Genomic DNA, 22,893 nt, shown 5'->3' with positions numbered 1-22,893 from the left:
TGACTGTTGAAACTCAGGTCAGAGTCCATGACTACACATGAAAGCTTTAGCGCAAGTTCAATAAGGAAGACCTAACTCGAGTCACTCACACGTCACTCTATGGCTCCCTTCCCCCCTCATTAAATATGAGGGCGTCACCCCTCAGCAGCCAATCGCTGCACATGCTAAATGCCTTAAATGCCTGCTCTTCCTCCCTGTCAGTTGTCATTGCAGATGATCACACGCAACCCGCCTCCACCACTCTCGCCTCCCGTCTCCTTCAGGACAAAGCTAAACCTTCCTCCTTCAGACCGGTCTCACCTACTCATCACCACCACCAGTGTCTAGACCCCGGGGATTTCATCGGAGCGGTGCTTTCCCTCCTGAATGATTATCCTGCAAACCGGGGCCTAATCGCCAAACACCATTACATTCTCCTGTTGTATTATCATGGCAATCATTTCATTCATATGACGTGTAAACAATAAATATGTAATTCTTACATCACGTCTCTCCGGTTTGAACTACATTTCTTGCTTTATCTGTTGTTTTTGAACATTGCAGACTGAAGCTCAGCGCTAACTTTTATACGTTCTGACTTGGCTCCAAAAACCATTACCTCAGTTTTATCTTTGATTAATTGGAGAAAGTTCTGACACATCCAGTCATTGCACTTCAATGTTCAATGCACTTACTCAGTGTTTTAACTGGAGAATAGTCTCCTGGTGAAATTGTTACGTACATTTGTGTGTCATCTGCATAGCTATGGTAACTTATTTTGTTGTTTTTCATTATCTGAGCCAGTGGTAGCATGTAGATGTTAAAGAGAAGAGGCCCCAAGATGGAGCCTTGAGGAACCCCACATGTCATATTTGTCAACTCAGATGTGTATTTACCTATAGAAACAAAGTTGTTTCTGTCCTTTAAGTAGGATTCAAACAAATTTGGAACTGTTTCCGAAAGTCCCACCCAGTTTTCCAGTCGGTCTAGTAATATGCTGTGGTCAACAGTGTCAAACGCAGCACTGAGATCTAATAATACTAACACTGAAGTTCTGCCACTGTCTGTGTTTAAGTGGATGTCATTAAAGACCTTTACAAGAGCAGTCTCAGTGCTGTGGTTTGGACGAAAGCCTGACTGGAACACATCGAAACAGTTATTTAAATGCAAGAAATTACTCAACTGTTGAAAAACAACTTTTTCAATGATTTTACCTAGAAATGGGAGGTTTGATATGGGCCTGTAATTGTTCATTACTGAAGCATCTAGATTATTCTTTTTTAAGGCGAGACACCCCAGGTGAATAGGGTAATTTTTTTAACTTAAATGTATCAGCTATACATTTCTCCAGTTAATTACTTACAATAAGGCAATTGTCTTACAAGTTTCTGAAATAGCATGTTTAAATATGCAAATAACCATTATCTCATTAAATATGCACATATTTTAACACATTTCAGGAATCGAAATCTGAACTTTGGATATAGCCAGATTCAAAATTCTTGTTTCATTTTGTAGTCATATTAGTATCTAAGGCTTTTACAGAAGGGATATTGGATATCTCTTTTTATCACTCCATAAATCTGAAAATACTGTCAACAGCCCTAAAATATCCATTTTCGCCATGTTTTTAGGTATATAATGTTGTATAATTCAGGCTATGAATGATATATGGACAAACCCTTCTGTAAAAGCCTTCATAATATTGATAGGAATATAACTGGAAGGTTTGCTGAATGTACGTGCTACTGAAGTTGAAATTTCGAACTCAGAGTAGGAGAAAAAACTCATTTTGAGAAAACGACCTTTAAAGATTGCAGTGAGGCGCTAGCTAAACCCTCCTGTTCTTTGGATGACAGCTTGCGCATCGACGCACTCCGTGAAGGTATTTCATGTTCAGGGTCATTTTTTTTTTTATAACCTTGCTTCGTGCAAGTGACAATTGTTGTCGTCTTCTCTGTGAACGTTTTTTTCGCCGTTCTTTTTGCATTTTGAGATTTCAATTTCTAGCTGAAAGCTAACCAGGAAGTGTTTTAGCACACCACGTGACGCATCTGAACGAATCACGTTGTCATAAATTGACACCAGCCAATGAGATTTCGTTTCTTGGTTTAAGACTCCTTTGTGCTTTCACGATTGGTTGCTGATACAAAGGAAATGACCATATTTGGATCCGATGAGATTGTGCAGGAGAGACACAGCTTTCCAGTGTTGACATGGTGCACACAGCGGTCGCGGTACTTTATGTTACGTTAGAATGCTAACTTTTGGTGAATTTAGGAGAAATCTACAGACGCAAATAGACAAACTATAGTAAAATAAACACTTAAATGTGTATTTTGTACGTTTTCCTTCCAAAACCCTGAAAGAAATCATGTTATGGAATCAAAATAGCACAAAATCTCAAAATTGACCTGTACTTGAAAAACTATGTTTTTGCCTGCCGTGTCTCGCCTTAAGAGCGGTTTAATGATTGCCTGAGTGAAGAGATTTGTTTACTATATGAAGTAGATCTGAGGCAATGCAAGGCAAAACATCTTTAAAAAATCCTGTTGGAATAATATCAAGGCAGCAGGAGGAGGATTTCAGAAGTTGTATAATGTCCTCTAGGTTTTTATCATTAATCTGATGGAATTGTGTCATGGTGTTTGAATTGATGTTAAGTGGACACAGAGACAACACATTTAAACATGTTGGTGTGTGCAGAACGATGTATGTGTGTGTCGAAAGGTGGAAGTGTGACACGGCACACATCCTAAAAGCAGAATTTAAGCTACTTAAGGAGAATTATTATGTGCAGTAGTTAAACTTCTTCTTTTTTAAAGACTGACATCAAGGGACAATAACAGCCGGGAGTACTCATATTTTTGATAATACTTTTGATATATTTTTACTTAAATAAGATTTTGAAAGCAGGATTATCTATTTCACAGAATGTTAAAACTATTTTTACTCTAAGAAAAACAAAACGGAGTACTTCTTCCACCACTTCTTCTGGGGTTCGGGTGCGACCGGTACCAGGAAGTTGTTTTAGAGACAGAGTAACCCATTGTTTGGTTTAGTGTAATGAGATTTGTCGTCAACGAGACACATATCATCATTGCCAACACTGCCAACTTTGTCGCGTAATAGCTGAGAATCTTTACCAGTTGACAACTTTCTCACATTTGACTATGTGTCTGCAACTTCAGGATAGTTTAATCTCTAACTCTAAAGCTTACCACACATTTGTCATATAGTTTAGCTATTTACTTTTTTTAAAACTACACCACATCTTCATCATTGCTCCTCTTCTTTACCTGGAAGAATAGAACAACCTGATTGACATTTGCCTTCCCCGTTCTAGTAATGAAGCAGTAAAGGAGAGGGTCTGCAAGGCAGTTTAAGCTGGAGAGAGCTATGCTGATTTTGTATGGGTAAAGGAGCCATGCAACCTCCCTGCAGTCATCCATTTGTGTGCGGAGGAGCATCATGACGTGGATAGGCCCAAAGCAGAACAAAACACAGAGCAGAACTACCGTCAGCAGCTTTAGGATACGTTTACGTTCTCGTTCCTTTGTGGCCTGATTGGATTTGACGGCCTCCCAGATCCCCCAGGTGGAAAACACCACCAGGAGAAAGGGAATAATAAAGCCCAGGATAAAGCGTGCTACATTAGCCCAGACAAGGTTCCCTGACAGCGGGAGAAAATTATCAAAGCACACTGCAAACGTGTTGTACTCATGGTATGAGTCTTCCCAAGAGATGGTTGTAGCGTTGAAACAGAACACCAACAACCAAATGGCAACACCAACTGCTGCTGCAGTATTCACTTTCCTCAGGAAAGTGTACTTAAAGGGGTGAACCACTGCTAGGTAGCGGTCAACAGTGATGCAGCAGAGGAGAGCTTCACTGGTGTAAAAGTTAGTGTAGAGGAAGTAGACAGATAGCATACAAACGTAGCCTCCGTGGATCCAAAGTCCTTTCCACAGAAAGTCCAGCCACAGGGAGAGGCCGATGGTGAAGGTCAGGTCACTCAGCGCCAAGTTAAATAGATACACACCGAGACCGTTCTTCTGTCTGATGTGCTGCCACGACACGTACAGGGAGAAGGCGTTGGATGGGATGGCAGTGACGATGATAGCCAGGTAGAAAAACATAAACGACCTCCTCCTTGAAGCGCTATCAACTGGGTAGCATTCTGAACGATTTGAGCTCAGGGTTAAGTTTTCCATTGCAGATGTGGAGTTTATGTGCTCATACCTTTGCAGAGAAACAAGGGAAGAAACAAGCAAATGATGTCACATTCATTTATGTCTTCTGTGGCAAGCTTAAGAACAAAAATTCAAATATATTTGCCTCTGCTACTTTATAATTTGACATTCAAAAACCTATAGGTCTTATCTGAGCTTCTCAACTTCATAGCAGTGACATACTTAACTTTTTAAATTCCCAAAAGATTCACTTGGATTAACAAATAAATCACAGATTGCTTTTCCTTAACTAACATATTGGACAAAGTCTTGTTTGTTCACCTTCCAGGGAACATTTGGCGTTAGTAGTCGTCTACTTTAAACGTAGTAGTATGTCGTTTTAAAATCTCTAATGTTGCACATTTATGGAAGAGGGTCATTTCACAACACATCCTGCATTTCCGCATTACAAAAACATGGTGTGACAAAAGCAATTGTTGATCAGATGTTTGCTATCATAGACTATCTACATAAAATCAAGACTAAAAGTATTTTGTTTTACTTTTCTGAAATGCATCAAAACCAATAGACCCCTGGAAGGTGGGAAATAATCTAAAACTAATGCATTTTGAGTGGTTACAAATAACTAATAAAAGGCTACTTAATGGACTAGAACATGAACAACCTTTGTTATACTTAGGCTTCAAATGCACCATAAACATTCATTTATTCCTCTCGCCAGATCAAATAAACCACGAATTAAATTGAACTCATATAAAGATCTACTTACTCTTTACTCGGAAGTGTTTCCGCTCCAAATGATGTCCATAAAAGTAATTAAGAGCAACATGAAAACATTAAAGCAGATGCAGAGTGGATTCATTCGGTTGTCTCCTCTTCCACTGCTTGGTCAGGCGGATCAGAGGAACAGGAAGAGTCGTCCCTGAGTACCGTATGTCTTACTCTGGGTGACAGGCCATGGCAGAACAAACTACCGGTGTTACAGACCACATGGCAGATTTAATTTAATAACTAAGTCTATATGACACTGCTTGTCTTCATGTTTGGTGTGTCAACATAGACATAAACCCGGGTAAAGGTTATGCTGATTAGTGTCTGATAAAGGCTGTTTGACTTATTTTTTCCATAGCGTAATAATGTTTGCTTAGCCTACCTGCTCCTAAATTATAGGCACATACATCATTTTTGGGCTTTTCTTATTCTCACAAGTCTATATTTACATTTAAAGTATTTTTGTTTGCTGTTACATCCGGTCCATGCTGCCTACAAGGAGATCCCTTCATAAATAAATGTCAGTGTAACTGACAGGGGGACAAAATCCACATTCCTTGCTCTGAGTACATTTTTTATTAGCCAATCAAAGTTTAACTAATAAAATAATGATCTTCCAAAGTAATACCAACCCACAAAAAGGAAATTAACTTTAAAAAAAACATAAAAAAAGAGGAAAATTATTTAGATTTCCTGCTTTTCAAGTTTTATTATCAGACATAAAATCAATTAAGTAAATAAAGGCCAATATGATCTTGTTCAAAATCAAACAAAGCAGTACATTACAGTTATAAAATACCCACTCAGAAGTGGAAATACAACATCTCTGTGTATGTAAATATAAATGGAAATGACTGTATTTATATTTAAAGTATTATAAATGTACTACCCCTACATAGGATACATTTTAGTTTCCTTCCTGGATAGAAACAGCACTGTGCTCTTCTAAATGATCTAAGACATCCTCGCATCAGTACAATATTGTCATTAACATTTAATTTGATTTGCAATTATGGGTTAAAATGTAAACAAATAGATAATTCTGTTAGGAAACTGACTGCATTTGATTACAACTCTCTGACAATTTCTTTCTCAGAAAAACTCCCCAACATTTCTCTACAGCTTTCCTTAACTCTCTCTGAGCGCTCTCGCTGATTAAACAGTATATTATGGGATCCAGTGTACTGTTTATGGTTGTCGTGGCAACAGTGACCAGGTATGGATCTCTAAGCCTTGTGGCCCAGGAGCAGGTCCCTGGCTCCAGTATGGCTCTCAGCAGCATGACAATCTGGTAGGGCATAAAAGCCACTATATAGGTTAGAAGAAGGTAAAACAGCAGCAGTCCCACTTTCCTGCGCTCCACTGTCAGGATTGAGGTGTTCTTTTTGAGCGATTGCATGATCTTCTGAAAACAAAAGGTCATGATGAAAATAGGGACCAAGAAACCCAGGGTGACACGTGTAAGGGCGAGGTTGCCGTCTTCTTGTGTCATGGGTATTCGCTCATCACATACGTTTCTTGAGGAGAAAGCTTGCAGTGCCCCTGTGTGGTCAAGCAAGATGATGTGAATGGTAATCTCCAGAGTCCAGAGGGCAATACTCACTATTGCTGCCGTCCGCACCTCTCTGACCCAGTGAAAGTGGAGAGGATAGACCACTGCTAGGTAGCGATCAACAGAGATGCAGCAAAGGAGGCCCGAGCCTACGTAGAAGCTGTTGTACATGATCACTGCCACCAAACTGCAAAGACCACCGAGAGGTCTCTGCAGGGCCAGCTCTATCCACACAGGCAGAGAGATAGTGTAGAGCAGGTCAGAGATGGACAGGTTGAAGAGGTAGACTGCCATGTTGTTGCCATTCCTCATCAGCATCCAGGCTACATACAAAGACAGGCAGTTAGCCGGTAAGCCCACAATAAAAAAAAGAGAATAAACAGCTGGATACATGTGCGTTTCCACTGAGGACTCCACGGTGCAGGAGGTAGATGAGTTAGTCTGGTTAACAGGAGCTGCGTCCATCCTCATGTGTTGATGACCAAACCTGAATGTGGATTGAAATGGAGAGCCCTGTATTCTGGTGAACTGAGATAAGCTTGGCAATGCAAATATTTCCTGCTAAAAAATGTTTGGCCATGCTGATAATGTAAACAGCATCCAATGCTTTCATTGTAGTCATCTGTCATTGTATGCAGCTTTCAAAGATCATGATAAGGTCAACCAAAACGTTACATTGTACCTGAGTGTTTGTAGGATGAAATGGAAACTGCACTGTGTTGTCAGCTACAATAGTTCTACCATTAACCTCAGATGTTATGATCTATATAGAGAGAAAGTTATCTATTATTTCATTAAAAAATGTTTTAAAGTTTAATTAAAAGTATATAATTTGGATAGGAAAGTTGGCAAAGCTCCTCAGGCAAGCCAGGAACAAAGGGCCGGCCATACAGCAACACGGAATAGAGGGAGGATTGTTGTCTACATTTACAAGAATATGGTGATGCTAAAAAGCCTGAGATGGCTAAGAGGGTTGAACGTTTACTTATCCAATAATTAGGAATCTAAGCTCACCAAATAAGACTAAGTAGCTGGAGTTAAAGTTTGGTGAAGAGAATGTATCTGGAGTGTGGAAGTGTGGATGCTTTTCTTAAGTTATTCTCTAATGTCACTCTCTTGTGTTTTTTTTTGGCTACTCCTGCATTTGCAAAGTGTTATATTCAATGAGTTAGGGTTAGTTCTGGGAACAGTGCAACGTCAATACAAATGTTCCAAGTTAAAAACAACCAACAGCTTTCACAATCATACAGATTTTCTCACTAAGTCTGACTCATTGCTTTTATTGTCACTACTTCTTACGTCAGCAATTACAAGGAACAACTCAGTAAATACACATTTTATGATTATAAAATGAAACAAAACCGGTTGGTTAAGTTAACAGACTCACAGCTCAGTCCAACCTTGACCTTATTATAATTTGGGCATGCATAAACCCAATGCGAGATTATTTATCACATTTTGGGTGTACTCAATTTTAAATAAACTTCAAAAAAAGTGATCATTTTGCTATAGTGTTGGCTTGATTTCAAACTGCATGATTCAGATGTAAAGTAAAGACATTGTATAAATAAATAGCAGGAATTAATTTTTAACTAAAATGTTATCATAACCAGGAAAGACATTTATGAAAATAAGAACCGATGTGAAGTAATACTTATAAAAGCCTTTTGTTTGATGAATTAAATCAACTTTTTAACAGATTTGTAACTTTATACATCATGAAAAGCAAAACATTGCAAAAAAAAACCTGTCTTTATACACTGACATAGGTGTAAGTTTCTTCATAGGTAGGCAAAAGATGTTTCTCCAGGTATTACAATTAATTAACAAATAGTTTAACAATTGATACATAGAGGTGGTTCATGGAATGTAGAGAACATTGTTCAAATTGTAAAAAAAATACCAACCTGACTGTGTAAGTCAACCCTTACCAGATTAATGTTCTGGAGTCGAATAAAGGAAACATGAGTAACAATGACAGAGACAAGAGAATAAATAAATAGTAAGGTTTGTTTTTCGGATGTACATTAAAATATAAAAAATATAATAAAGAAAGTAAGAACAACAGCATTTGACAGTACACAGAAGCACATATGCACAGACATGCACACACATAATATGTGTCATGTAAAGACTTCATAACATGCATTAACAAAGAAACACAGTCTGTCTCCATCTCTTTTGAACATTACATTACTAATGGCATGCAAATTGCCTCCCACATCCTGTAATAACCCCATGCATTAAAAGGTGACCACAACATTGATTTCCTCTGGTCTATTAATGTTAGTAGATTTTACATATTGCTAAATATTATGGTTATCTTTCTCCTCCTTCCCCTCGGTTTCCTCCTGTTGCTCAAAGAAGATAAGATGAAGAGACCAATCTAATTCTGAAATAAAAAGTAAGGTCTGAGTATGAGACAACGTCCTCTCATCAGACAGGATTGTATTTAATGTGTATTCTGACTAAATTCTAAATGACTAAGTTACTGTTCCATATCTTCTTCGGGGAACATGACTAATAACTTCATTATGTGAAAGTAACAAAAACAACAGCTCCTAAGAAAGGTCCTTCAGAACAAACAACTGAGGTCTAACACTACTCATCCGGGTTGAGTTTGTGCATGAGATGTTAACGGACGATTTTCTGGTAGATCTCAACTGTTTAAAGAGTCCCCTCACTTTTTGCCGAAATTGCTGTCCTACAATGACGTAGAGGATTGGGTTGAGAACACTGTTGAAGAAGGCGAGGTACATGAAGACATGGCTGCAGATGTTAAGGGCGTACTCAAGGCTACACCCTGTCAGGGCTTTAACTTCTTTCAGCAAACGTAATATCTTTGTCACGTGGAATGGCATCCAGCAGATCACAAACGCCAGGAGGACCGCCAGCACCAGAGTGGTGGCCTTTTGCTCCTTCTTCTGGGTGTTTAACCCCTCAAATATCCGGTTGTTCAGAGCTTGAAGAATCTGTATAGTACAGTAGAAGATGATGAAAAGGGGGATGATGAAGCCAAATGTAAACTGCATCACATCAAACACAGCCCTTTCAGTGACATTTCGGAAAGCCATATGGCATATATTAGATTGCATTTCACGGAAATATTTCACTTCCCTGAAGACAAGTGTGGGGACACTTAGGAGCAAGCCGAAACCCCACACCAGCACACAGCCCAGTTTGGCATATTTTGGCCTTGATATTCCTTTATGGGACAGAGGTTCCGTCAGTGCCATGCGACGATCTATGCTTATCAAAACTAGGAAGTAGATGCTAGAGTAGGCGTTCATGTTGATGCTAAAGTTGACCAGTCGGCACAGGTGATAAGAAAAGGGCCAGTTGAATTTGTTGGCTGCATTCACAGCCCAGAAGGGCAGACAGGACATCAGGATGAGGTCAGCAGCAGCTATGTTGCTTAAGTAGATCTCAGCCACGGTACAGGACTTCTTATGAAGACAGAAAACCCCGAGGACAAACACATTCAACACAATTCCCAGCACAGCGACGAGCAGGATATACACCGGCAGCACGGAGGTGTGCCAAAAATGTGGATCGTCACTATTACACTGACTCCCATTCGTGTTGTTTTGCTCTCCATTTATAGCTGTAGTGTTGAAGTCAGCAAGGATGCTGTGGAAGTAAGAGGAAGGCAAACAAGACAAAATGTTTACATAAACACAACTTCAAGGTAACTTCAACATTTCCTTTGAAATATGTTATGCTGAGATGATGCTTGAAAACACAGTTACACTGAACAGTGTGAAATAGTTGTATTACATTACATTACATTACATTGCATTTAGCTGACGCTTTTATCCAAAGCGACTTACAATAAGTGCGTTCGTCCGTCGTATTCCAAGTGTAATGCAGGTGCCAGACTAGTTTATGATGAATAAAAAGGGTGACAAAATAATAATAATAATAAGGATGTTATACATGTATGTTTATGTATAAACAAAACAAAAGGTTATGAAATGTTTTTTTGAATAACTTTTATTGCAGGCTTTTTATTTCTCTCCCCACGACAACTTGACAGGCTGTTATTCTGTTATAAATGTTGTGAATATGTCATTCATTCTGTGGAATTGTATAGCACATCTTGAATTCAGCAAAATAAGGAATCGCTGGAGGGCAAACATGCTCTGACAGGTTTACTCTGATCTTCAAACTACATTTGGCTCTTACAAAGCAAACTGACTTTTGACGATTTTGGAAGTGGAATCCAAGGGATGCCCCTGCCCTCTTGGGATTGTTCTCTTTAATATGTGATCATATTTGTATATGCAGATTAACGGTAAATAAGTATACATTAGCAGCAATTCTAAATACTCAAGTAAAGTACAAGTACCGTCATTTTAATACAGTAGTTGAGTAAATGTCCAAACCTGCCACCACTGATTTACTATTTTAAATTTGTTCAATATAAATGCATCAAGAGTAATTCTAAAATGCATCAACATAGTACACACCTCACCATCGTCTAACATCTAACCCTCATCTAATAACATGTTGAGACACAAACTATGCAGTTAGAGAACTATTCATTTGTTGGAAAAAACATATATACTGTCTTCCATTTTAACAGACTGTGTCTAAATGTGGTGCCGATATTAAACCAAATTTCAGTTTCATCCCACAGGTCATAAGACTGTTGAACACCTGAACTTTTGAAAGAACATCATCCATAACATTCATCTGTTTGCAACTTATATCTATCAATATTCCAATTACTTTACTGACTATTCTGCACTATTTCTATTATATTCTATTTTATTTTATTGACTTGCACTATTTGATCTGTTTCATCTGTTTTATTGTGTTGTGACCTAAGATTTTCATTGTCACACCTAAACTGTAGCTATGTACAAATGACAAAAAAAAGCCTTGAACCTTATTTATAACCCATGCTAACATTCAAACAGTCAATCGTGTTAAAACATTAAGAAAGTAATATACAAACCATATGATTGTTAATGCCTACCTTGTGGACGGAAGAGCCATTCTTCTTCTTGTGCAGATACACTGCTTCAATACTTTGTTTCACTGTCCTCGGTCTGCCTCTGACATGCTCTCCGAAAGGGAAAGGAATCCAATGAAAAAGGATGTCAGATGTCTCAACAGCTTAGAAACATTAAGGACATCCTTAATGTTTCCAAGCTGTTGAGACCCCGCCTTCATCCTCACTCTGGTTTCAGCTTTTTAAAGTTTCTACGCCTCGGTTCAGGAGTGAACTTCACTAATAACTTCAAATGATTAGACTTTACTAATACAAGTTAGCTTTCTGCATAGAGTGAACATTGACACAACGTGGCGTGATTCTGTAAAATACAGTGAGGAATTAGACCATTGGAGGTCAACAAAGATAATAAGAAATGTGGTTGCTTTTTTAAACTCAAGAAACATATATCTTGCAAAGAGAGAAGGGCACATATTCCCCCTTGAATTAGACACTGTTAGAGGGCCTGCTTGACTAATACTGTTTCATGTATGTAACAAAAGGTGTCAACAATGTTTTTACAATACATACATACATTTGGATCCATTTACAAAAGTTTGGGAAAGTTATGAGTTTGCAACAGGTTATGCCTTACGCTATGTCTTTGCATGTTAGTACTTTAATTGAGTTGATTGCACACATTATTCCAGCAAGACAGAAACATACTTAAATAATGACTGTTGATACTGAAGAAAAGCTTGCATGTGTTTGTCACCGAGTAGATGTTTTGTTAACATGTCATGATATATACCGTACAAGGGGATTTATGAATGTGAATACACACAAAGTACATGGGTGGCCTTTCTCTTTGGTTGGCCTGCAGAATGTAAACTGCACTTTTCGAGTAATTTTAATGACGTTAGATACATACTGCATTTCTTCAGAACGTGATATAAGTGTAAACATAAAATCTGCTTTTATGTCTTTTGCAAATTACAGCCATTATCTCGTGTGACCATTATTTATGCATAAGAACAGTCTGAAACATCCGATGATAGTGCTGGTTAACCATATAAGACCATTAACTGTCTCGTGAAAGCACAATTATGAGACTCATATCCTGTATACTGTAAAGATTTTCACCGTAATCAGCTATGCAAGTCGAGAATGTAATGGGATCCTATGCATTTAGAATGACCACTGGCTTAATTTTCTCTGTTCTGTTAATGTAAGTGGACACAACTGAGCGTTGATATATTGTCGTATCTGATCCTCTGCGATAATGTCTGGTCCTCCTGTAGATGGCGCTAACTTTCCTCCTAAAGTACTGCCCTGAGAGGACATACAGCAGTGGGTTCAGGGCGCTGTTGAGGAAGGCCAGATACACTGAAATCTGGGTTCCTATATCGAGAGCATGGAACCACAATTCCTCATCCAGCACTCTGACATCACAGAGTGTGTCGAGGAAGGTGAAGACCTGGAAAGGGCCCCAACACAGTAAGAATAGTAGTGTGACAGCATACAAAAGTACTGTGGCTTTTGTGTCATTAATGTCATGGAATGCAACCCTCTCCTTTCTCTGAACTAAAGCCTTGATTATGTTCCCACTGCTGAAAACAAATATCAGAACAGGCAGTACAAAGCCAACAACATTCATCAGAATCTGATGGGCCAACTTCCAAGAGTCGCCTTGACTATAATCCAAAATACAGGACATTGTTCCGATCTCCTGTATGAACGTCACTTTTCTGTGAACCATTGTTGGTATGCTCAAAGCAAGAGCTAAAATCCACAGGAGGAAACAGATCACTTTGGCATAGAGTGTCTGTCTTAGCCACCTGGCCTTCATGGTCTTTACAAGTGCCAGGTAGCGGTCAACACTAATCATGACTAGGGTGAAGATATTAGTGTAGAAATGGAGGATGATGATGGAGTTGACCAGTTTGCATAACGCGTCTCCGTACGGCCAGTTAAAGTTGTTGAGGATGTTCATCGCCCAGAAAGGGAGGGCACACAGGAGAATAATGTCAGCCAGCGCCAGGTTGCTCAGGTAGATCTCTGCTACAGTCAGTCGATCCTTGTGGGCGAAGAACACACCCAGGACAAAGATGTTTAAGAGCAGGCCTAACAGAGACAACGTGAAAATGTACGGGGGAATGATGGTACGGACAAGCTCCCATTCTGCAGTGATAGGAAACTCTGATGGCCGGGACGCACTGCTGTTTTCAGACCACAATGTCCCCACAGCTACAAGCATAATTGGCGGCTAGAAAACAAAAATATTTGGGCATGCTTCATCATTAAAACGTTTTTAATGAGAGAAAAACACGTTTTGAAAGCTACTGCATCGGAGACATAACATTTGATATTAGCTTCAACAAAAACAAATAAGACATGTTGGAAAATACACAATTTAAAAAAAAAATTGAGATAGCTTAAGTGACCGAGAAAAAACAAGCAGTTAATTAACTTTCCTTTAGTTTGACAACATGTGTCAAAGCTCCTGATTGAAATGTGTTTTCATGTGGTAACTTAAATAATGTTGTGCTACCAACAAGGCTAAACAGTCTACATCATTAATTGTCATTCTGAGTCTATGCTGAAAGACTATCTAGCATCTCTGAGCATCTTTAAAGTACATGTGTTGATGTTCAAAAAAGAAAAAAGGAAAGAATATGGAATGAATAAGTTCTTACCGTGTTGTTCATGAACATGTTCCTCCTATGTTCAGGATGCTAATGATAACAGGCACGTCTGGGACAGGGCTCATGTGTACACTGAGATCCCAGTGAGAGTGCAAAGCAAGTCAGATGAGAGATCTGTTACGAGTGATTTTGTATACAGTTGCATTCTTCCTCACCCTTCACCAAGTATGCAATATATCAACTTGTTTAGGAGAGAGTAAAAATGTACTCTATACACAAATAGTGTCATAGACAACCTGAAACTGCATCGCACCAAATGTGTTGGAGAGTGTTCAACTCCATTAGCAGTAGTGCAGACTGTCAAGGAAGGTTAGGTAGTTGTATGTATTTTATTATATGAAAAATCAAATGAATGATAATGTGAAACAGGGATTCAGAGTGTTTCTATGTTATCACAACAACAATTCTCGTGTCCAAAGGGAAGATAACGTGCAGTTGATAGAAATCTTTATCCAACCGATCACATCGATTATCAGGATTGACGTGTTTTTTATTGTATCAGTTTTACCTTTGCATATACAGATAATACATGTGCCTAATTAATCCCAACAAAGGTTGTCATGTTATCCGTGTACCGTCATGTTATCCTGTCCTAATCTTTTCTAAATGTCCCTCCAACTCAAGCCTTCATAACAACTTGATATGGTTAACAACTAAATAGCAAACAAACAGACAGAATACAACATATAAACAGTGTTGCTGTCAGTATGGGAAGTGTCATCTAAAAATGAGGATGAGGCTGCATCCTTTTATGGTCAAAATGATGACAGCATGCTTGAATCATGCAGTCGAGTTAAACATTTTTGAAAGGAAATCTGGCTCATTGTCACAGTTCATTATTATCAAAACAAAAACTCTTTTGGATTTTGAAGATTATAGATGATACTTTATTGAAAACAAGAAACAGTCAATAAATAGTTTAACTAACTTGAAAAACATCTTTATTAGAGCCCTAATAGACACTTTATTATCTGGAATTCAAATGTTTTGTGGGTGATATATACTATTCACGTAATTTCTGTTATATTGATATTGCAGAAGGAAAACATATATTTCATACGTACATGTATAACACAGCGGCAGGATACAATATATGACATATTTATTACTCTTAATATCTGTTGCATCAGTTATAGAGCCGATTCCAACATGTGAAGTTACTTAAGAAAAAGCCTTGGAAGAAGTCCTCTAAGATCACGTGTCATCACATGATCTCATTTATTTAATTCTTTAAAAAGTGCAAAAACGACATAGTATGGTTTCAAAGTTTTTGTATCAAACACGGATGTTATGATAATTAGTGAGGTTTAGAGGTACTGGTAGGCACATTTTGTCACCTCACGACCACAATGATAACCCCTTTCCCATCTTCCAGTCTGTATGCTAAGCTAATGGGATTCTGGCTGTATCTCCACACTTAGCCTATAAATAAGAGTAGTATTGACCTACAGTAGTCATATAACCTCTAGCAAAAACCAAATAAGAGTATTCCCAAAATGTCCAAATATGGCTTTCAAATGGCAGTGGATTTATGATTGACTTTTTAATTGTTTTTTTTGTTGTACTTAATTTAAACTGATAGCTAGATAGATACGTTTCTCTTTGTGTGTGTGTGTAGATTTAGAATTTAGTACTCTCAGTTTGTTTAGTTGAGTTGAGATTGGCATTGGAGCGACCGGACTTCCCACACTCCCTTTTCCTCCTGCCCAGCACGCGTCTAAACACTTCCCTTGCCCTCTGCTTGAAGTGCTTCCCCACAATCACATACAGGAAAGGATTTAATGAGCTGTTGCTATAACCAAGGTAAGTAGCCAACTGGTTTCCAATGTCCAACACGTACGCCCAAGTACATCCAGAGACGACTTCATAATGATCCAAGGTGTCCAAGAAGATCAAAAGCTGGTAGGGCAGCCAGCAGAGAATAAACACAGCCAAAACAACAAGAACAAGATATGCCGCTTTGCTTTCCACACTGCCTCTGCTTCCTTTTCTCAGCTTCTGGCTGTGGCGAAGGACTTTAGTGATGTGGTAACTACAAAAGGACACAATAGGAACGGGGATAAGGAAGCCCACAGTGCTGACAGTCACGTTGTAGCGCAGTCTCCAGCCTTCATGTGGATATGCTAGGTAGCATGCTTCAACGCCCAGATCAGGGAAAAACTGTACGGAGCGAAAGAAGACAGCAGGGATACTGAGCAAGACCCCAGCAATCCAGATAGTGAAGCAAATCCCATGTGCCCAGAAGGCCCGTCTCTCTCTCCCATGGGTTAGGGGCCTGGTAAGTGCCAGGTATCTGTCCACACTCACAAGCGTAAGGAACAGCACACTACAATAATAATTAATCCCAATGACAATGTTGATAAGCTGGCACATGGGCTCCCCAAACCTCCAGTGGAACTTGTTGATAACTGTTGCTACCCAGAACGGCAGGCAGGAAACCATGAGGAGATCAGCTGCTGCCAGGTTGCTCAGGTAGATGTCGGCCACAGTGCTGCGTCGCTTCTGGAGACAGAACACACATAGCACAAAGGAGTTCCCGATCACTCCAAAGAGGCAGATGATGGACATGTAGGCAGGCTGCATGGTGTAAACCCAGTCCCATGCATCTGTGTGGTTGCAGACAGGCTCATCTCTCGTGGCAGTCTCCATAAGAACTGTGGCTCAATGTGAAGACCGTTCCACAGTAACGACGATTTAAGAGTAAGAAAAAAAAGCTGCGTTCAAAGTGAACATACAAGTAAAAACCTTTCAACTGTGTCAACACAGGTTAAATGTCTCTGTTGTTACTTTCACATCATAATGTTAGTTCCAAGGTGAGAAGGAATAATAGATTTAATGGACTGTTAGTGATTTAATGGTGGTTTATCAGTAAGAGCACACAGCCTGCTCATGCCAACATAAAAAGGGATGTCCTAGCAACAGATACTGTATGGAATATGTCTGTCATTGTAATACGTACGTGCATGCATTCACAAACACATACAGCATAACTACAATGTAAATGTAACTGGCATCTGCTCAGATGTTGTCTAAGGGAATATATGCTTAACTAAACTATTGTGTTTTCCCATTTTTCAGAAGAGAATATACACATTTTTGGGCCAAACTTCAAGCTTCTTGCTACAGGTTAAAAGGCAAGCTGACATTGGAGTCAACTACCATGGATTGCTACTGACGGAGTACGTCATCATACTGTATTGCCTTCTAAGTTTGTATTTCCCTTACCTTTAAGCATTATAAAGTTAAAAGTGTATTCCCTTCAAAGGGTAAAATCAAGCAACCTAGGCAAATTAGCAAAATCCAGAGAGGCAACAAGGTCAAACAGTGTATTTTTTGCATGCATCGTTTCTATTTTGAGGTAACTTTGTCCGCCTGCATTTTTCTGTTTCACAATATTTTCCAGCTCTGGCAATGGTGGTAAATACAGACTCCTAACACAGATTTCCTGTTTGGCAAGACGTGCCTTAATTTAAGGGACAAGTAGGGGTGTACCCTTGCCCACAGCCCACAATGAGTCAACATCGGGCAGTTAAATGGTGGTGTGGTAAGAAACGTGAAGCGAAGTCCATACAGCCAACAAAAAGAGGAATGTTTGTGTATCAGCACTGGAAACTCTTTGACATTATACTGTTTTAAACTCTGCAGACACTAAGTCATAACATCAGAAAACACTTAGCAAGCAGTTGTTGGTTCTCTCTTACATTCTAGTTTATGTGTTCCAATCAACATTTAAATATATTATAAAGATTCACGAGGCATCTGTAAAACAATATGTATATTTTATTTGGACCTTTTATATTCAGAACAAAAACAAATATATACAAGACAGGATATGTTAACTGTATGTTAAATAAATAATTGTACAGCTCCAGGCTGATTTATATCACATCACCTGTATGTTAAAGATACAGTTGTTTGGAAATGTTTTAAACAAGTTTAGTTTAATTCATGTAGTTCAACTGTTATAAACTGAGAAAACAATTAATTTAAGACATTGTATGTCCCTGCAGTGCACATATATCCACATTTCTTAAAAATAAGTATTTGTATGTACTCCAGTGATTATGAAAGTAGTATTTTACACCAAAGTCTTCAGTGTAGCTGACAGGTGTGATGAACGTGAGGATTCATCGTTGTTGTTTTTTATAATTTTCCAATGCTGGAAGAGTTCACAAGCTTTCTTACGGAAGTTCTTTCCTACGATGACATAAAGAATGGGGTTGAGAACACTGTTGAAGAAGGCTAAGTAGGTGGAGATCTGATTGCAGATATCTAGGACAGACTCGAGGTGACATCCTCCGAGGATGTCAGCTCTTAAGAGAACATCTAGTGCGGTGACCACATGGAAAGGCACCCAGCAGATGAGGAATGCCAGGAGGACGGCCAGCATCAGATTGGTGGCCTTCCTCTCCGTGTTCTGAGCATTGAACCTCTCTATCGCCTGGATATTTAAAGCCTGAATAATTTTGATAGTACAGAACGAGATAAACAAAATGGGGATGATGAAGCTAAAAACAATCAAAATCCCATCAAATAACAGTCCTGAAGTGACATTTGGGTAGTCCAGAAAACATGCGTTCACACCACCATACTCAGGGAAATATTTCACTCTCCTGAAGATAATGGTGGGTAGACTCAAGAGCAAGCCGAAACCCCACATCAGCAGACAGCCCAGTTTGGCATATTTTGGCCGACGCATTCTGGCATGGGACATCGTATGAACAAGTGCCACATAGCGATCTATGCTAACCAGAACGAGGAAGTAGATGCTGCTGTAGGAGTTCACCTTAATGCCCAGGTTGACGACTTTGCACATGAACAGACCAAAAGGCCAATTGAAACCATTGGATATGTAGACAGCCCAAAAGGGCAAACAAGCCACCAGGATGAGGTCAGCGGCCGCCAGGTTGCCCAAGTAGATCTCAGCCACGGTGCAGGCCTTCTTGTGGAAGCAGAAAACCCCCAGGACAAACACGTTGAACACAATCCCAACCACAGTGATGATGAGGATATACACTGGCTGGCCGGTGTGGAGCCACTCCCAGTCATACTGTTGAGGACAGTCTGTGCCATTGGTGTGGTTTTGGTCTCCATTGAAAGCTGTGGTGCTGAGGTATGGGACGCTGTGGAAAAAAAAGTAAATTAAACATTGATATTAATAAAAACGTTTACATAATTTTCATACAATCTTTGGAGGTCAAAGGATCGATACTCCTGTCATGACAGTAAATGAGAAGCTGGTTAGACTAGCTTAGCATAAATACTGAAAGCCATGGGAATGAACTGCATTAACCTGGCAACATTCAACCTGTGTGATTTGTTTGCGGGGAAATGGTCTTTATAGGGTCCTCCCCTGAGCTTCATAACTCCCAAGCTGTTTGGGCATCGTACCACACTAAAATGACATAACCAACCATTAAAATACGAATGTAGTCTCTAAGGTCTTTGATCTCTTCAAACGTAATCATAACACAGAGCGGGGAATTTAAATATCCATCCCCTCACTGTACATCTAACTGCTGGCAGAACTACTGATCACTACATTGTAATCTTGAAATGCTCCATCAGCAGTCCTGCCACCACCCATCAATCGATTACTCTCTCCATTGTATTTGCATTGTAAGTTGCGTAATACAGTGGTCACCATCTCCACATAATGAGCAACATGCTGGGCTCTGTTCATCCTAATTTCCCCCGGGGGTAATTTGGCTTTGCTCTGCACAATATGAGATAGGCTATCATCTTTGTCATCTGGGAGTCTGTTTTGCACTGAACCTTTACATCAAAGTCAACTGTATTCTTTAATGATACGTACATGAGAATGTTTTTACATTTATTGAGAATCAATCACAATAGAGCTGCGATTTAAGAGCGTAGGTCTAAACCCATTTTTTTAAAGATTGTTTTTATTGTTTTTATTACTGTACATTATGTAGAAGGTACCAGTTCTGTGGCATGTACAATCAACTTTTAAAAAGTGCCAAATGTTTGTTGTTAAATGTTTGGTTTTCTATAGTATACATTTTTTTACTTAGGGGCAAAATTTGAGCTCAGATAATCAACACAATAAATGTTATTTCATTCATTTTCTTTCAAATTTCAATTGAATCAACACATTTTAAATTGTTACTTTAAATGTATCAGCATAGTCGAAAAAAATAACCATAATGTACTTAGCACAAAATAGGGGGGTTACTGCTTGCTGACATGTAAACTAAATAAATGAGACCCTACGTTTTGGATGTATTTTACTGTATATGTTACCATTATGTATCAAGATATTTTGTTACTCAATACATCTTGACAAAAGAAGTAGAATAAATCTGAAAATGTCATTACAAAACAACTTTTATAGTCATTGACATTGAAACTATAGATATTTCCATGTGAAAAATAACTAAATAAAGCTTATAGATACCTTGTAGGTTGAAGATTCATTGCTCCTGAGTCCTAAGTCCAGATGTGAAACCTCCAGATGCACGACTGCTCCAGTAACCCTCCCTTACTCTCCTCTGTCTGTGACTGACTCGCTCTCTTATAGAAAACTGTAATTAAAAGGATGTCAGGGAACTTCTGTCTGCATTCTCTCTCTCCTGTTTGTCCCCTGCCCTCGTCATCACACACAGCATGCGTTAGTCATCTAGCACGTTTAGTTAGTTTATTAGTTCGTTTTTTATTGCTAAATGTTTTTCATTATGTAAATATGTTTTAGTTCCTGCAGCCACTTGAGCTGGAAGTATACAGTTTCAAAATGGGAGGAAGACGTCTGTCTTTGTGTAGATATTTGAGAATTTCAGTATAAACACTAAAATCCCATTGCATAGACATTTCACATGTGAGCATAGTGGTGTTATTTTCTCATCATTAAAGTCCAATTTATTTGAGCTTGGACTATGATGAAAGCCTGTCAGGATGTGTGGAAAAGGTACTGTAGGACCCAAATGCAGTATTAACAAAAAGCGAGCTTTAATTTACAAAAAAAGCCGATGACAAAAGAAAACAAGAGACAAACTTAGCATTACCAAAACAGGGGAGCACGAGTAAATAATCCAGGACCAAAACTTCAAGGACAAACATGGAGCGTGACATGAAGGGAAAGACTAACAATGAACCGCAGTGGCGGTTCTAGACCAATTTGACTGGGGGGGCCACTTGGGGGCCAGTTATTTTCTGAGGGAGGCACAATAAATGCAGGACGAAAAAGAGAACTAGACAGTATGAAGTAATTGCGCATAAGAAAACAATGCAATACAGTTATTGGTATTTGTTTCAGTACACTTATTTATTTCAGATAGATCTTATAGTTATTACTGTTAGCTTCAGTTTAAGTTATAGTGCAATGTTTGCACTAACACCATATTTATATAAAAATAAAGGCAATGAACAGTTACATCTCTACTTTACATAAGGGTGTCTGCACAATCTCACATTACAGCAACAAAATCCTGCGGTTTTTGGCAAACCGAGTACCAGAAAATATACATTTAAAAAAAAACAAAAAAAAACTTTTCATTGTTAGGGGGGCCACAGAGGGGTCAGAGGTCAGTGTTAGGGGGGCAATGCCCCCCCCCCCCCCTAGAACCGCCCCTGATGAACCGACAGCGGAACACAGGAAGAGACAAGGCTAAATACAGGGAGGGGTAATCACGAGACGAGAAACAGCCAGGCAGGGGAGGCAGAAACACAAGGGCAACAGGTGAACACAATTAGACAATCAGACACACCAGGGAAACTAACGACAGGGAGGAAAACACAGGGAGAAAAGAACAGCAAAACAAAACCCATTACCAGACACAAAACTAAAACCGTGACATGACATAAGAATTGTGACAAAGCCTTTAAATTATTACTGTGCATCCAGTTACTGCACTGCGTTGTGTTTGTTATTGCAGGTTGGTTTGAACGTTTTTAATGGTTTTAGAAAGGCGTTGTGATAGTCATTATGATTACTGTTGTAAACTTAAAACCATGGCTTACATAACCAGTATGGCCAATTAAATATTTTATTGTTGCATTTTACAAAAGTCATTTTCAAGAACAGATAATTGTATCACGAAACAAATCTTATAATGTTGATGCCTATTGCCTATAAATGATTAACACAATGTGCAATGAATCACACTGCTAGACTAGATCATCTTAACCATTTCAAGATCCTCTCCTACATTAGGCTTTTACAAAACACTTAAAAACATAGCCAACATTTCCCGTCATGTGTCACAATCCCCTGGCCCTGCACATTGCAAGTTTGGCATGAGGATGAGTGTGCTTAGTTTTCCAAAGGGTTGACTTAACCAAAACAACAGGGTTGGAGTTATAATGGTTGCCATTGTGGCTGGTTAAGGCTTTTTTTCCACATGCTGTTCTATTGCTGAAAGCAGGGTGTTATGTATTGGGTAGAAATTGTGAACAGCAAAGTTATTTATGTTATAACAATGCAAAAAACGTTTTCCTATTTGTTGTTTACGGCTATATAAGTCCGTTCCTCCTTATGTTATGTAATATTGACCCCTTCAATCATCTTTCAAATATACTAAACTATATTTATAATTGACTAATTCAATTTTCTATGCTGTGTGTGGTTGTGTTTGTGTGTGTGCGGGAAGATTGACTGGTGACTCAATCATCAAGCCTGTGATTATCAGCTTGTATCTGAGGGCTGAGATCTTAATTTATCTCAGAGCCAGCATTTGGGATGAACAACATGGCCATTTGAGGGACATTACGATCTCACAGTGCAGCTAAATAGGGAGAATT

At 39.0% G+C, this 22,893-nt stretch overlaps 5 protein-coding genes across 6 annotated transcripts; all 5 read right to left on the bottom strand.

Annotated features, from left to right (window-relative positions):
- Nucleotides 1–3,242: 3,242 nt before the first annotated feature.
- On the bottom strand, nt 3,243–6,789 carry LOC117556470 (psychosine receptor-like). The gene is made up of 2 exons (XM_034231791.1): nt 6,077–6,789; nt 3,243–4,221 (listed from the first exon to the last, which is right to left on the bottom strand). Exons 1-2 carry the CDS (start codon nt 6,787–6,789, stop codon nt 3,243–3,245), a joined length of 1,692 nt encoding a protein of 563 aa, XP_034087682.1.
- Nucleotides 6,790–7,759: 970 nt separating this feature from the next.
- On the bottom strand, nt 7,760–11,574 carry LOC117556472 (B2 bradykinin receptor-like). 2 transcript variants are annotated; one of them, XM_034231794.1, is made up of 3 exons: nt 11,477–11,574; nt 10,326–10,373; nt 7,760–10,125 (listed from the first exon to the last, which is right to left on the bottom strand). In XM_034231794.1, exons 1-3 carry the CDS (start codon nt 11,494–11,496, stop codon nt 9,057–9,059), a joined length of 1,137 nt encoding a protein of 378 aa, XP_034087685.1. In that variant the 5' UTR covers nt 11,497–11,574; the 3' UTR covers nt 7,760–9,056. The 2 variants fall into 2 exon arrangements, with proteins under 2 accessions (XP_034087685.1, XP_034087686.1); XM_034231795.1 differs by lacking the exon at nt 10,326–10,373 and having other exon boundaries at nt 11,477–11,569.
- Nucleotides 11,575–12,611: 1,037 nt separating this feature from the next.
- bdkrb1 (bradykinin receptor B1) lies at nt 12,612–13,688 on the bottom strand. The gene has a single exon (XM_034231781.1). The coding sequence runs from the start codon at nt 13,686–13,688 to the stop codon at nt 12,612–12,614; it is 1,077 nt and encodes a 358-aa protein (XP_034087672.1).
- A 2,068-nt stretch (nt 13,689–15,756) lies between these two features.
- Nucleotides 15,757–16,785, bottom strand: LOC117556475 (B2 bradykinin receptor-like). The gene has a single exon (XM_034231797.1). The coding sequence runs from the start codon at nt 16,783–16,785 to the stop codon at nt 15,757–15,759; it is 1,029 nt and encodes a 342-aa protein (XP_034087688.1).
- A 1,204-nt stretch (nt 16,786–17,989) lies between these two features.
- On the bottom strand, nt 17,990–20,669 carry LOC117556473 (B2 bradykinin receptor-like). Its single transcript, XM_034231796.1, has 2 exons — nt 20,555–20,669; nt 17,990–19,259 (listed from the first exon to the last, which is right to left on the bottom strand). Exons 1-2 carry the CDS (start codon nt 20,572–20,574, stop codon nt 18,215–18,217), a joined length of 1,065 nt encoding a protein of 354 aa, XP_034087687.1. The 5' UTR covers nt 20,575–20,669; the 3' UTR covers nt 17,990–18,214.
- Nucleotides 20,670–22,893: the final 2,224 nt, after the last annotated feature.

Source organism: Gymnodraco acuticeps, unplaced genomic scaffold, assembly GCF_902827175.1.
Source record: "Gymnodraco acuticeps unplaced genomic scaffold, fGymAcu1.1, whole genome shotgun sequence".
Classification (NCBI taxonomy): Eukaryota; Metazoa; Chordata; class Actinopteri; order Perciformes; family Bathydraconidae; genus Gymnodraco; species Gymnodraco acuticeps.
Note: the sequence above shows the minus strand (reverse complement) of the source record. Positions and strands in the feature narration are given on the sequence as shown.

What these genes read in the sequence shown, in the direction of transcription:
- LOC117556470 (XM_034231791.1), bottom strand. Translation starts at nt 6,789, where the DNA reads ATGGCAGTCTACCTCTTCAACCTGTCCATCTCTGACCTGCTCTACACT. An exon ending in AGCGAGAGCGCTCAGAGAGA is followed by an intron (nt 4,222 to 6,076) that starts GTTAAGGAAAGC and finishes TTCTCTGCAAAG; the next exon opens with GTATGAGCACATAAACTCCA.
- LOC117556472 (XM_034231794.1), bottom strand. Translation starts at nt 11,496, where the DNA reads ATGGCTCTTCCGTCCACAAG. An exon ending in ATGGCTCTTCCGTCCACAAG is followed by an intron (nt 10,374 to 11,476) that starts GTAGGCATTAAC and finishes ATCATAAACTAG; the next exon opens with TCTGGCACCTGCATTACACT. An exon ending in GACGGACGAACGCACTTATT is followed by an intron (nt 10,126 to 10,325) that starts GTAAGTCGCTTT and finishes TTACTTCCACAG; the next exon opens with CATCCTTGCTGACTTCAACA.
- bdkrb1 (XM_034231781.1), bottom strand. Translation starts at nt 13,688, where the DNA reads ATGCTTGTAGCTGTGGGGACATTGTGGTCTGAAAACAGCAGTGCGTCC.
- LOC117556475 (XM_034231797.1), bottom strand. Translation starts at nt 16,785, where the DNA reads ATGGAGACTGCCACGAGAGATGAGCCTGTCTGCAACCACACAGATGCA.
- LOC117556473 (XM_034231796.1), bottom strand. Translation starts at nt 20,574, where the DNA reads ATGAATCTTCAACCTACAAG. An exon ending in ATGAATCTTCAACCTACAAG is followed by an intron (nt 19,260 to 20,554) that starts GTATCTATAAGC and finishes TTTTTTCCACAG; the next exon opens with CGTCCCATACCTCAGCACCA.